Source organism: Cyprinus carpio, chromosome A18 (assembly GCF_018340385.1).
Source record: "Cyprinus carpio isolate SPL01 chromosome A18, ASM1834038v1, whole genome shotgun sequence".
Taxonomy (NCBI): domain Eukaryota; kingdom Metazoa; phylum Chordata; class Actinopteri; order Cypriniformes; family Cyprinidae; genus Cyprinus; species Cyprinus carpio.
In genome coordinates this window covers 21,690,739-21,704,675 of record NC_056589.1, presented here as the reverse complement: position 1 = coordinate 21,704,675, position 13,937 = coordinate 21,690,739, and the positions used below count along the sequence as shown (strand labels likewise).

General features: G+C 34.8%; 1 protein-coding gene across 1 annotated transcript; it reads left to right on the top strand.

The window, feature by feature from the left end:
* Window positions 1–765: 765 nt before the first annotated feature.
* LOC109051795 (vesicular glutamate transporter 3-like) lies at window positions 766–12,584 on the top strand. Its single transcript, XM_042775410.1, has 12 exons — window positions 766–1,952; window positions 4,076–4,331; window positions 5,183–5,301; window positions 6,805–6,919; window positions 7,432–7,519; window positions 8,904–8,990; window positions 9,497–9,639; window positions 9,762–9,911; window positions 10,020–10,152; window positions 10,378–10,488; window positions 10,687–10,814; window positions 11,857–12,584. Exons 1-12 carry the CDS (start codon window positions 1,855–1,857, stop codon window positions 12,199–12,201), a joined length of 1,773 nt encoding a protein of 590 aa, XP_042631344.1. The 5' UTR covers window positions 766–1,854; the 3' UTR covers window positions 12,202–12,584.
* The last annotated feature ends 1,353 nt before the right edge of the window (window positions 12,585–13,937 follow it).

The following is a 13,937-nucleotide window of genomic DNA, read 5'->3' as shown; positions in this document are numbered from 1 at the left end:
ATGCTCCCAGTCTGACACAAAATTTGCTTTATACATTTACAGCAAAATCAGAGTACCGGCAGTTTTAGCTTAAAATGAAAAAGAATATATTCAATAATTATGGATTACAAAATATTATGAATTACAAAAATATTGCTAGCTGATGCTATCTGGCAATCTAACTAGCTACCTGATGCTACCTTTAGGTATTTTCTAAATAAAGTCCAAATATTTGTATTCATCCAACTAGTTAAAATACGTTTGATGTAAAAAAAAAAAAAAAAGGGATGTCCAGGACAGAGAAATTAAGCCATGCCTTCTGGGGGGCGTTTTACCCACAGACGGTTTTGGGAAAAAAATATGTCTGAAAATATAATTATATTTTCTACCATAGACATACAAAAACATACTCCCTGTCTACAGGTCTCACTATTCTTATATCATATATAACTGTGATGTTCCACAAAACAACAAGCTTTAATTTTCCTTCTGCTGAAAATGAGATAATTTACTGGGAAATCCGTTTTCTCTCAGGTACATCAGCAGTGTAAGCTTCATGGTAAATACTTCTACATCACTCTTGTTACAACAAAAAATTATCTTGACTTTATCTAGTGGTTATTTTGGGAAAAACAGTGTGTATGTGTGTGTGTGTGGGGGGTGATTTTACCACACTCGACCCTACATTAAAATTGCAGGTGTTAAACCAACCCCACAGTGTAGAGACCAACCAGAACAACACTTTAACATTGAAGATTTTTATGTGCAGTTATTTTTTTATTATATTTAATTATTTATTTATTTTTGTTATTATTAGTAGTAGAATTATTTTGCTTCACATTTTGTAGATAAAGAATCTTAATTTGCATGAATGCATATGTTCATTTTGGTTGTTGAAAATACTAAGTCCTTTCTCTCAGTTATTCAGGACCTTTGCACCGAATGGCAGACCTTCAGTGAGGAAGGTTCAGATTTTATTCAAACATACTATTGAGGCTCAGGCATCAGTGAAACACAGCCTGCGAGCCGTGCAGACTACTAATGAATTTTTTAGACCTCAATATCTGAATTTTTAAAGCACACTGCATTTTTGATGATTATTGCGTAAAAGAGTCTTTCACGGGAAAAAAAGTGCAGCCCTTTACTTACAAAAGCAATAGAATTAAATTGCAAGTGTGACTTTTGTGCATCAGCTACAGTGCAACGGTCCTCACAGTTTGAACCTTTATGTCAGTTTCTGGTTGTTGACGTTAATACGTTTGATCCATGAACCCCAAGAACTGTTTCTCGGGATAAGGGTTAGACTGGGACTAGAAGACGCAGTGTCTTGTTACACCTGCTCATATCATACAACCTCGAGCCTGCGATCCTTGACTTCACTGTCAATATTTAATGAGCTCTGCTAGTCACTCTTTTTGCCCTGCTTTCATATGGGCAAGACCAAGAAGGAAGAGGTTGGAGAAGAGGCAGGTGTTTGGCACCTTCTGTCACTGTCTGTGAGGGAGCAGAAGAGAACGCTGGAGTTTCCATTATTGATGTATGCCAGCATAACTTTCCTAATGCCGATACACTGAACCGAAGATATCCGGATTCACCCCATTTTCTCCTTGCGGCTTGTTTCTGGATTTTCTCAGCCCAAACCGGATGAAGTATTGTACCCAGACAGTCTAAACCAAAGTCCCTCCTCTTCATTCTCTCTGTTCTTTCTCTGGCTCAGCATCTCTCCTCCTCCCCTCCAGCACACCTAAACCATCTCAGTCCAGCACAGGAGAGGATGCACACCAGCGCCTAGTGGATATCCTGCTCTTTTTTTCTGCAAAAGCAGAAGAGTGAGAAGACAAGTGTTTGAGGGACAGAAGAGCAAGAGAAGGAGAAATGCCACTGGGGGGGTTTGCGGGTCTAAAGGAGAGGCTCAAACCAGGGAAGGAGGAGTTGAAGAGCAATGTGGGTGACTCTCTGGGGAACCTGCAGAAGTAAGTGTGAAGGCAGTTGAATTGAAGTCTAAGCACTGAGAGGAAGATGTCAGGAGATTGCTTGCATATATGTTCTACATCATGCTTTTAAATTAAATTTAGTTACGGGAAGGGATTTAGAATCGAGAGATCAACTTGATTTTTGGGAGAAATAATATTCCATATACAAATATAATTGAAATAGAAATGACAAAGAATAGACTGCAATATATATAATGCATATAAAGTACATAGAGTAACAACAGGGCTATAGAATATAATATATAAAACTATGCAGAGTTATATTATGTTTTCAAAGATTTGTGATGAGGGATGCTGGAATAATTTTATGAAAAATGATATTATGTTTTAATGTTTTAAAAACTGTTTTCAGAGTATGTCTATCCACTGCAAATTGTTTCTCAAAGAAAGTAAAAAAATCTTAAATTCTTGCATACATTTTTATATAAATATACATATCAAAATGTTGCCACAGGATATCATTGCTTGTATGGGCATCTAGAAATATCACTACATTATCAGGCACAAACCTAATATTTTCACTTTGTATCTCGGCCAGTAATTTAAAAATGTAATTTAGTTTTCTAGGTCTTTCCATACATATTTAATATCTAATACATCTGAAGAGAGTAAAAACCTGAAGATTTCACATTAGAGCCAAATACATGGCACATATTTCTTGCACATTAGACAGCTTTATATGTGAGATAATGTAAATAATTTCCTGTGTCTCTGTAATATTGCCAGGCAATCTCTTACAGCTTGTAGAAGTAGAACTATACAATATAGAGGGGAAAAATTAATATATGGGTGCACTCTAAATAATTTAACAAGTCATGCAATATTTATTTTCATTCCTACTTCAAAAATGGCTTAATTTTTTCAGTATTTAAATGGCACATGATTTCATTTAGATTTGTGAATAAAAGCATAAAATGCACCATAATTTAAGTATAGAGTATTGTAATAGTAGAGTATTATAATATTTGCTTAAGAGCAATGCTGTTTCCAATAGCAACAAATATTATTAAAAATATATTTTATATTCATAAAATAGCAATGACAACAATATCTAATAGAGTACCTGATTTTGAAAATATACTGAAAGTGTTCATGATAGAAAACACATAAGTGTATAGTAGCTGTTTGTCACATGCTTTCACTGAGAAAATGCTATGCTCAGATAGAATGGCATCTAATACCTTTTTTTTTTCTTTTTTTAATATATATTTTTACTTTTCTCATGGTAAAAAGTGACTTGGCTGGGTCATTATAATGTAAAAGCTGTAGGTTGATGGTAATCCTTGCACATGGCTTTATGATGTTATAGGCGATAACATCTTTTTTTCATTGATTATATTTGATTTTACCTTTTTTTAATCTTATGGAAATGTAAAAAAAAAATCCATACAGTCTCTATTCATGCTGTTGCTAAAATCAAAATGACAAGATATATCTTGAGATCTTTGAATCCATTTAAAACCAAAGATATGGAAAAACGAAACAACGAATGAAAAAAAAAATCTGATCTGAATAAGTGTATGTATTGTTCACAACAAACAAAAAATAAATAAATGTGTGTGATTTCAAGAGTGAACCAGACCAGGACTTCACCTCAAATGTGCAATAATAATGCTTCACAGAGATCAGGAACAGGCTCTTGAAATGATTCCTCTTGATCCTCCATTCACAAACCTCCAGTATACAGCTTTTAGTGAGCTCCTTCCTCTGTATGTGGAAGAACTCAGGTGTGCATTTCAAAATAGACAGATGAAAGTAATTCCTGTGAGGTGGAGGATGAGAGGAAAGATGCAGGTTCAGTAATGGAACAGGTGCGTGCGAGTGAGATGGAGGGAGCACCAAACGCAATGTGACCTTTTCAACGCCACACTCTGGCAACCCTTTCTGGCCCCTTTCCAACTGCGTCCACCTATCACTCATAAATATGGGTATATGACTTGCAAACAGCACTGAGTTGAAACTAAATAAATCTAAAGCTACATTTGCAATCCAAAAAGAGGTCCAGTTTTGGTTAATACATCAATTATGGAGTGATATAATTAATTTTTTTTTCTTTTTGTTCACTGCAAGCCATTTCTAAAGCATTTCTTAACCTATGGTAGGAAGATTGATGGCTCTAATGTGGCTGAAGAGGACAACATTGAGCTGACAGAAGATGGTCGACCAGTGGCGGCCCCTAATCGCAGCCCACCTATTTTCGATTGTGGCTGCTTTGGCCTCCCAAAACGTTACATCATCGCCATCCTCAGTGGCCTTGGCTTTTGCATCTCGTTTGGCATCCGCTGCAACCTCGGTGTAGCCATTGTAGAAATGGTTAACAACAACACTGTCTACATCAACGGGACTGCCGTCATGCAGGTGAAACTAGGAACAATTTAAACTGAAAATACCAAATTACCATTCTCGTACACATCTCATTTAAAGTTAGAACAATGGGTTTTGAAAATACAAAAGGTAAAGGGATAGTCTACCCAAAAATTTAAATGTTGGCATAATTTACTCACCTTCATGTTGTCCCAAACATGTATGAATTTCTTTCTTCTGTTGAACACACACACACACAAAAGATATTTTGAAGAATGTTGTTAACCAAATGGTTGCTGGTAGTCATTGACTTTCATAGTATGAAAAAAAAGAAAAAAAAAAAGAATGGCAGTTAATGGTAGTCATGGAACAACATGAGGGTGAGGAAATGATGACAAAATTTAAAATTTTTGGGTGAACTATCCCTTTAAGACTGTATATATGCAAATCTATACATTATATTTCATTTTACAACATTTACAATATACAACATACAATAGATTTAGAAATTATTATATTTATAAAATTATATAAATTATCATTTTATTAAATTATTCTATTGGCAACTCAGTAATATATTACAAACATACACGTATAGTTTTGTGGATTTTACTTCTTCAGCTTCCAAATTCAAAGAACCGTTTATCTTCTTTTCTTCTGACTTGAATTCTCATCAGTGACTTTTTTGGTAGTTGGCCAAAATTTCCTGTAATTTCCTGTCATAAGAGATATTAGGAGGAAAACACGACTCTCTCTCACACACACACATATTCACAAGGTCATTTAACTATTTATGTCTTTGATAATTCATTTATATTATGCACAGAAATGTGTCTACAAAAGTTTTTTGTATTATTTTTTCTTTTATAAATTATATAATGTGGTCTAATTCTTGTCTCCTTTAGCCAGCACAGTTTAATTGGGATCCAGAGACAGTGGGATTGATACACGGCTCTTTTTTCTGGGGGTACATTGTCACTCAAATCCCTGGAGGTTTCATCTCTAATAAGTTAGCAGCTAACAGGTGAGCCTCGTCTTGATGCACGGGCCTCCATGCCACATTTGGAAGGCAGACGAATGTTCCATATTATAGCTCTTATATCACAATCACTGTTGAAAGGGACCAAGGGACCAGACGAGTGCAGTGGTCAGGGCTGCGAGGGTTAAATTTGTGCCTTGTGTTGATTAGAAGGGCGATAACGGTCTTGTAATAAAAGCCTCACAGGAAAAGAGGACACGTGGCTGACAGAATTAATAATGAAAGATCCAGCAGCTGATCTCTCGCTGAAACACCAGCCACTGGAATATTACAAGTGTCACTTACACACTGTTTTGGGGAAAAAAAGAAGCAGATTGATGGATTAAATGGAGATAAAGGACAACTGAATGAACCAAAATGACTCTCTTCTGTGTGATCCGGTGATGTAGCTGCACTAGCTAGCATCATGCCTATTCAAACTGATGGGGTTTTTCAGGAAAGTAGATTTTGAATGAAAAAAAAGGTCTTTGATAATTAATTTTGAATGTAAAAATGTCTGAATATTTTGATCAGTCCAATCAAGTTGGATATCCAATCAAATTTGCATATGCATATATGGCAGATCAGGATTTGAACTCATGCCACTGTAAATGCTAAATAAAAGTTATTTTAGTATAATTGAGATACTATTTTAGATTTTATTCATATTTTATTGTTAGTTTTTTTGCATATTTTGTTTTCATTGTAATTTGAGTTAAAGTTTTAGTAATTTTGTTGTGTGTTTTGACATTTGTTTTTTATAAGTTGTTATTTATTTTTATTGCAGCTAAGTTATTTTAGTACATCAAGAATATTCATTGAATAGGATGTTGCACTTGTGCTTCAAACAATTCAGTGCAATTCTAATGCATTTTGATTTTGTCTTGTGATATTAAAGGCTCTGTTACATCATTTTTTAAATCTTCATGTGCAGTTATTTTTATTATATTTTATTATGTTTTTTTTTTTAACAGTCTTTTTCAAGTTACAAAAAATTACTGTCTAGGTATCACTAACTCATCACTTTATATGACGGAAAACATTAATATTTTATGACTAATATCAGAATTCCAGGACTGATGTTAGAGTTATTCAGTTCAGTTACTAAAATAAAGTTAACACTTTATTTTAAGGTTTCCCTGTTACACATGTTACATGTACTTACTATTATAATAACAATTAATTATGCATAATTTAATGCAAGTAAGTCTAATCCAAACCTAAATCCCACAACAATACAGTAACAATATAGTAAGTATATGTAGTTAATTCATATTACTCAGTACTTATATGTATAATTACACTGCAACAAGGACACCTTAAAATAAAGTGTAACCAAAATAACATTATGGAATTAGCTATCCTGACTGTATATGCTTTTCCACAAAACCTTAATTATATAAATCTAAGTTATTTAAGACCACATTGTTTGTATTTTGCTTCACTTCAATTGAATCCATGATACCAGAATTAACTAACGTTACTGAATGTCTCTGAACTGTTTCTCAGGGTGTTCGGAGCAGCTATTTTCTTGACGTCAGTGCTAAACATGTTTATTCCATCAGCTGCCAGGGTCCACTATGGCTGTGTCTTGTTTGTGCGAATCTTACAAGGACTGGTGGAGGTGAGTGGCCACCAGTTTCCTCATCTTCAAACACTTTGACTTTTTGTGACATAACTTTATATTTTACATATTTATTTGATCAGTGTATTTAAAGTAATATTCTGTTGACAATTCTGTCAATATTTACTCATATGCATGTCATTACAAACCTATGCTTCTATTCTTTTCTGGAATGCAAAAGGAGAATAGAATGTTTACACTGTCTTCATTTCCAAGTGAATGCTGATTTTCAACCTCAAAAAATTACTGAAAGCACCATAAAAGTAGTTGTGAACTATATACTGCATACTAAGTCACTTAAAGCCATACAGGAGCTTTTGAGTGAGGACAGGCTGAAATTTAAGTCATGATTCATTATTCATGATGTCATTATGTAGGTGAACTATTCCTTTAAGTATTAATTGGTCATTATAGGATTACCCATTTTGATTAAAAAGAAAGAAAGGGAGAAAGAAAGAAAGAAAGAAAGAAAGCATAGATACTAAGATACTAACAGTGCATGATGTTCTCAGGGTGTTACATATCCAGCCTGCCATGGAATGTGGAGCAAATGGGCTCCTCCTTTGGAAAGAAGCCGTCTGGCTACTACCTCGTTCTGTGGTGAGTAGGATTGTGACAGAATATTTAATTGAAAGGAGACATAATGTAACAGACATTAAAAAAACATCTAATATATTTGCCTTACCAATGTATTTACCTTTACCAGCAAAAATAGTTTCAAATAAAATCTGAAGCAGTAGCAACCATTACGTCTATGAGTATGAATCAATCAATGTTTGAACAAATCGTTTGAGTGGAAGATTCAGTGAGTTATTCACATAGAACCACTTGCTAAATTCGATATTCGCATATTATCTCTTATTATTTTACTGTATATTTCTATAGCAGGAATAGTCAAAGTAATGTGCAGTTCCGAATTAAGCTGATTCACTTGTTTATTTATCAAATGAATCAGTGTTTTTTTAATAAATCATTTGAATAAATGATTCAGTGACTCACTCATAAAAACGGACGTGACATACGAAAAATGTAAAAAAAAAAAAAAAAATTATATTTTACTGTCTTGATGTTCATCACTCACTGCTTTTCCTTTAAATACTAAATTTAATGCTTCTATATACAAATGTGTCTGTACCTGTGTCTGCAGTAGAAGTAAACACTCAAGACATAGATTCTCAAAAATCATTCTCACAGTCCAGTTGAGCAGCCGTCTGTGTTTATATTCCAATGCTCATTACCCCTCAAATGCATTAAAACAGCCATCTTTCACAACAAACAGGTGTCATGACAACCTGTGCTTCAAACAGCTCTTGACATGACCACTAAATGAAGACGGTCTGCACACAGCTTCACCTTCTGTATGTGAAAGAGGCGTTCTTCTGTTGACACAAATAAAGCAGCACCCTCTTCTATGTTCAAAACCTCACTCGAAAAATCCTTGCCTACGCCAAACAGGAAGGTTTACAAGTGCATTGAGTAATAAAATATACATTAAGACACCTTTTCATTAAAATCTCATTTCCTGCAGCTGCCACCCTGTCCTTCAGGCAGAGACACATGTTGCGCTGAGGTCTGAAGTATCTGCACTGAGCAGATTACTTTGTTACTCTGCAAGTTTGATGAAAGACTTGAATCCTGGCATTGGCATTTACGGCTAAAAAGTCCTAATAGCTTGACAACTTGAGTAAATGACAGAATCTTTATTTTTGGATAAAGCATTCCTTAAAAAGTCCCCCAGATATATGAGAATCTGTAGGTTAATGTATAAGTTACTACATTAAAAAGAACAACACTGATTCAGCTCTCTCAAAGCTGAACCAAACCAATCATGCCAGTTTTCCAATGGCAGCTATATGAGGCAACTCCCACAATGGCTTCAAATGATTGAACTGTCATGTGAAGGGAATATTGCAGTTTGATTAATGTCCTCCCTCTTAATTTAACTTTCTTAATTACACCTGTGTGTGTGTGTTCTGGTTGACAGGATCTTATGCAGGAGCTGTGATAGCCATGCCACTGGCTGGAATATTAGTGCAGTATGTAGGCTGGCCCTCTGTCTTCTATATATATGGTGAGTTTAGGAAAGGCCTTTGAAATGTATTGGTAAAGAATGATTTATACACCAAAAATGAGACTGTAAATGTAAAAAGTGAAGATGTGTATTAACTAATCTGCAATTTATGACTTTAATCAATAAGAATAATTTAGATTTATATTAAATCCAAGTGAATCACTACCATTTAGGGTTCCCTAAAGAACTTTTCAGTGAACAGTAAGTTTGAAACATTTTAATAATCTAAAGAACTTTTTGTCCACTGGAAAGGTTTGATGAATGTTACCATGGTACCATAGATGCCAATATATATATATATGTATGTATGTATATATATATGAATACAGGGTGATAACAAGACATACTTTGAATAGATGGCAAAACATGAGAATTTGGTAAATTTATCAGTAAATATACTGCATTTGTTGGTCATTGTAAAGTGTTCATGTGTAAAGGGATATTTCAAAGATGCAACCAAAGATGTTAAAATGATAAGTTATGTGTGGTTCTGTGCTCATATACAGGTGTGTTTGGCATAATATGGTATAGTTTCTGGCTTCTGCTGGCTTATGACAGTCCAGCAATCCATCCCACCATCAGTGAGGAAGAAAGAACATACATTGAGACCTCTATTGGCGAAGGAGCCAGTTTAATGAGCGCTACTGAGGTAGTCCAAAGTCTTCTTTCATGCATTTGGTACAATAAACTTTATATGTATTCAATTTAATGTTAAGATGGTCGTGTAATATCCTAAACTACTTTGTGAAAACTTCTTTTTTCTCTTTGTAGAAATTTAAAACTCCTTGGCGTGAATTCTTTACATCTATGCCTGTCTATGCCATTATTGTGGCAAACTTCTGCCGTAGCTGGACCTTTTACCTCCTGCTCATTAGTCAGCCAGCTTACTTTGAAGAGGTCTTTGGCTTCCCTATCAGCAAGGTGGGCTGTGATGGGATTTCAAATTACAGAATCTGTGATTTTAACTACCAATCTTTTTCAGTACAATTCAATTTTGAAATAGGCTAACATGATGTGGGGCTGTTTCAGGTGGGCATTTTGTCAGCAGTGCCTCACATGGTGATGACGATCATTGTGCCAATAGGAGGCCAGCTGGCTGACTTTCTGAGGAGTCGGAAAATCCTCTCTACTACAACCGTGCGCAAAATCATGAACTGTGGAGGTATGCAAAGTCCCAAGCTCTGAGAGTTCAGCCATCAGCATATGCATATTAAATTAGGATAGGTGAAGGTATCAAAAATACACACATTAGGCTAAAAAAAAAAAGTTTACACGAAGCATTCTTGCATTAGAGAGACATTTGTAAAAGTTTTAAAAGTTGTTTTTGAACTCATATTTTTTTAAAGCCACGTCATGCGCAAGATTTAACTTCTCTCCTCGTCCACAGGTTTTGGCATGGAGGCCACGTTGCTGCTGGTGGTCGGGTACTCACACACACGTGCAGTGGCCATCTCATTCCTCATCTTGGCAGTGGGCTTCAGTGGATTTGCGATATCAGGTGACACATGAGACAGGTGTCAGTCATCAGAGAGTCAACATATTCCTCTGCCATTTTGCTTGGATTTTAATCTTTTTCTTTGTACTTATGCCACCAAGTGGAAAGAACATGATGATGCAACCTGGAATATTAGTTTTTAAAATGACACAGGAAAATATCTAAATATGTGACATTTATTTCTGTATTTCTGTGACACAGGATTCAATGTAAACCATCTGGACATAGCTCCTCGCTATGCCAGTATACTTATGGGCATCTCTAATGGAGTAGGTACCCTGTCTGGCATGGTTTGCCCCCTCATTGTTGGAGCACTTACCAAACACAAGGTATTTAACTTCATCACCTATTCTTGTGCATAGAAAAACATAATACTATAGGATTTTTTTAAATCTAAAAGATCCCATGCAGATAGCTTCCTTCTTTCAAGATGAAGTAATTTTCCTTATATTAAATAAGGGGAATTTTTGAGTGTGTAAATATTCCTGAATATTCAAATATATGACAAGAATATCTATAGCAGTGGTGCTCAACTAGGGGGCCTCAGCACACTTCTAAGGGGGCCTTAAGATGACTAAAAAGTGTTTAAATTAATAAATTATTATGTATTATATATGACTATATATTATAATATATAATTATTATTTATATTGAAATAAACTCTAAAATGATGTAAAAAGATGTAAATCAAAATGTATTATAAAACACAATTTATAAATACGATAATATAAATATAATAGAATCAAAAGAATAAATAAAATAAATATATGTATTTTTGTAAATGTAAAAATATGTAATTGAAGATCTTGAAAATTACAAAATTACAAAAGTTAATCGTGGTTATTTAATGTAATATATCAATACTCCTACTTTCTGCTAAAAAAACGAGCAGCTTTGTTATAATTTATGACAGAAATGCTGGAAATAGTCTTCTGTGAGTCAAAAAAAAAAGTTGAGAACCACTGATCTATAGTGATAAACTGTAAAAATGTTTTCACAGATAACCAAAATGATCTGATTTTAGTAAATTTAAAAAAAAAAAAAAAAGGTTACACCAGCAAAAATATTTTTATGGGTAAGATCAAGTAGAAATGTCTCTTTAAAGTAACAGCTGCCTATGTTCAATTATGTATGTACAGTTTAGTGAAGTCATTATAAAAAAATAGGAAAGTAACCAGAAGGTTATAGATTCAAACCCTAGAAGAGGTGATTCATAAACTATAAAGCTAAAAAGTTCACCCTCACCTTGTTTGCTTTGGGACAAGACAATTAAATTAACACTCGAATGACAAATAAGAAAATTAAATGTGCGTTTCTGATTTACACAAATATATACTGCATATCCTCATTACTTTTCTGTGTCCTCAACAGACTCGACTGGAGTGGCAGCATGTCTTTGTGATTGCTTCCATGGTGCATTACACTGGCGTGATCTTCTATGCCATCTTTGCCTCGGGTGAGAAGCAGGACTGGGCTGATCCTGAGAACACCAGCGACGATAAATGTGGCATCATCGGGGAAGATGAGCTGGCTGATGAGACCGAGCCCAGCTGTGACAGTGCCCTGGCCACCAAGCAGAAGACCTATGGAACCACAGAAAGCTCTGCAGGCCGCAAGCAAGGCTGGAAGAAGAAGAGAGGGGTGACCATGCAAGCAGATGAAGATCACGGATCAAATCATTATGAAAATGGGGAATATCAGAATGAGTATCAATGACATTTTGGTCATCAAACACTCAAGACTGAGCGCTGAGGTATAGCAGTATTTATTTAAGTAAGCCACCCTGGGACTACGACATTCCACCTGACATTTGACACAACAGTATATTTGAGTTGTGAAGAAATATTTTGGATGGCTTCCTTTATGATTTCACCCTGGTGTAGAAGCTGGAACAGTCACACGAGAATGATCTGTGAGTAGTTAATTTGACAGCTGTAGGCAGACATAATGAAGGAAGTTTAACTGCAGTCTACACTGCCTGTTTAAAAGTTCAAATTCAGTACAATATTTTGAAAGAAATTAATGTTTTTATTCAGCAAGGATGCATTAAATAGGTCAAAAATGACAGTAATGACATTTATAAGGCTACAAAGGATTTCTATTTTATTAAATGCTGTTCTTTTAAACTTTCTATTTATTACAAAATTTCTATTTATTAAAAAATGTTTTTCTTATTCCTCCATCAGCAAATTAGAATGATTTCTGAAGGATCATGTGACACTGAAGAGTGGAGTAATGGAGTTCAAATTCAGCTTTGCCATCATAGGAATAAATTAGGTTTTAAAAGAATATATAAAATAGAAAACTTACTTTACTTTAACTTTCTTTTTTTTTTTTTTTTTTTGCAAAATAATTGTTTTTACCGTATTTTTGATCAAACAAATGCAGCCTTGGTGATAAATGTTTTTTTTTTTTTTTTTTTTACAGTGGTCCAAAGGCCCCATACTCTGAATTTGTGCTCTGCGTTTAGCCCATCCAGGTGCACACACACAGCAATGAGTAGTGAACACACACACACACACATCCAGAGCTGAAGGCCCGGGGAGCAGTTGGGGGTTTGGTGCCTTGCTCAAGGGTATTGAAGGTGGAAGAGAGCACTGGTCATTCACTCCCCCCCACCTACAATTCCTGTCAGTACCGAGATTCGAACCCACGACCTTTGAGTTATAAGTCCGACTCTCTAACAATTAGGCCATGACTGCCCCATATTGTCTGAATATCATTGCATTAATAAATATCAAACCATGTGGCGGCTGCTAACAAATGTTTCTTTTTTCAAATATTCCTAACAATATTTCAAAAATGTGCTTCTGCTAGATTCCTAAACATTTCTAAAATAAATTCCACTTGATTGGATATTTTGCGCCTATGCAATGACATTCATACACTTTTAAGACACTGAGGACACTGTAATTGAGTCTAGCAACAAAGAACAAACAAACAGAACAATGCATTGAAAAGCCTTACAGTAAAACAGAACATGCCAGAATAAATTGGACTCAATTTTTAAAGTCATAATTTCGTCTTTTTCCATCTACCGTACTACTATAAGGCTGACAACAGAATATGCACCAGTTCTTTATTTTTTGATTTTATGTTTTGATTGTTGTCAGCTATGCAAAGAAAGCAGGCGTATATTGCATAAACAGGTTAAAGAGTCAGAAACATTTTCTATGCCTCCATGGCTTTTCTTGCATGCAGTTGTGCAGCCTCCACAAGCCTCTTTGCTGACTTTAACACATCTCAGAAAATATTGTTTTATCATGAAAGTTAATATTGGTCTGAAAAGGGATGTGTATTAAGTGGAATGCCTTTGAAAAATGCAGTATGTCCACCATTAATATCTCATAGTTAAGTTTATCGTTTACATATGTGTAGGTGGAAAAGCTTGGATGGAGTTTATATTTGGTTGAATATGTAGAAATTAACCATTTTAGTACTCATAAAATTGA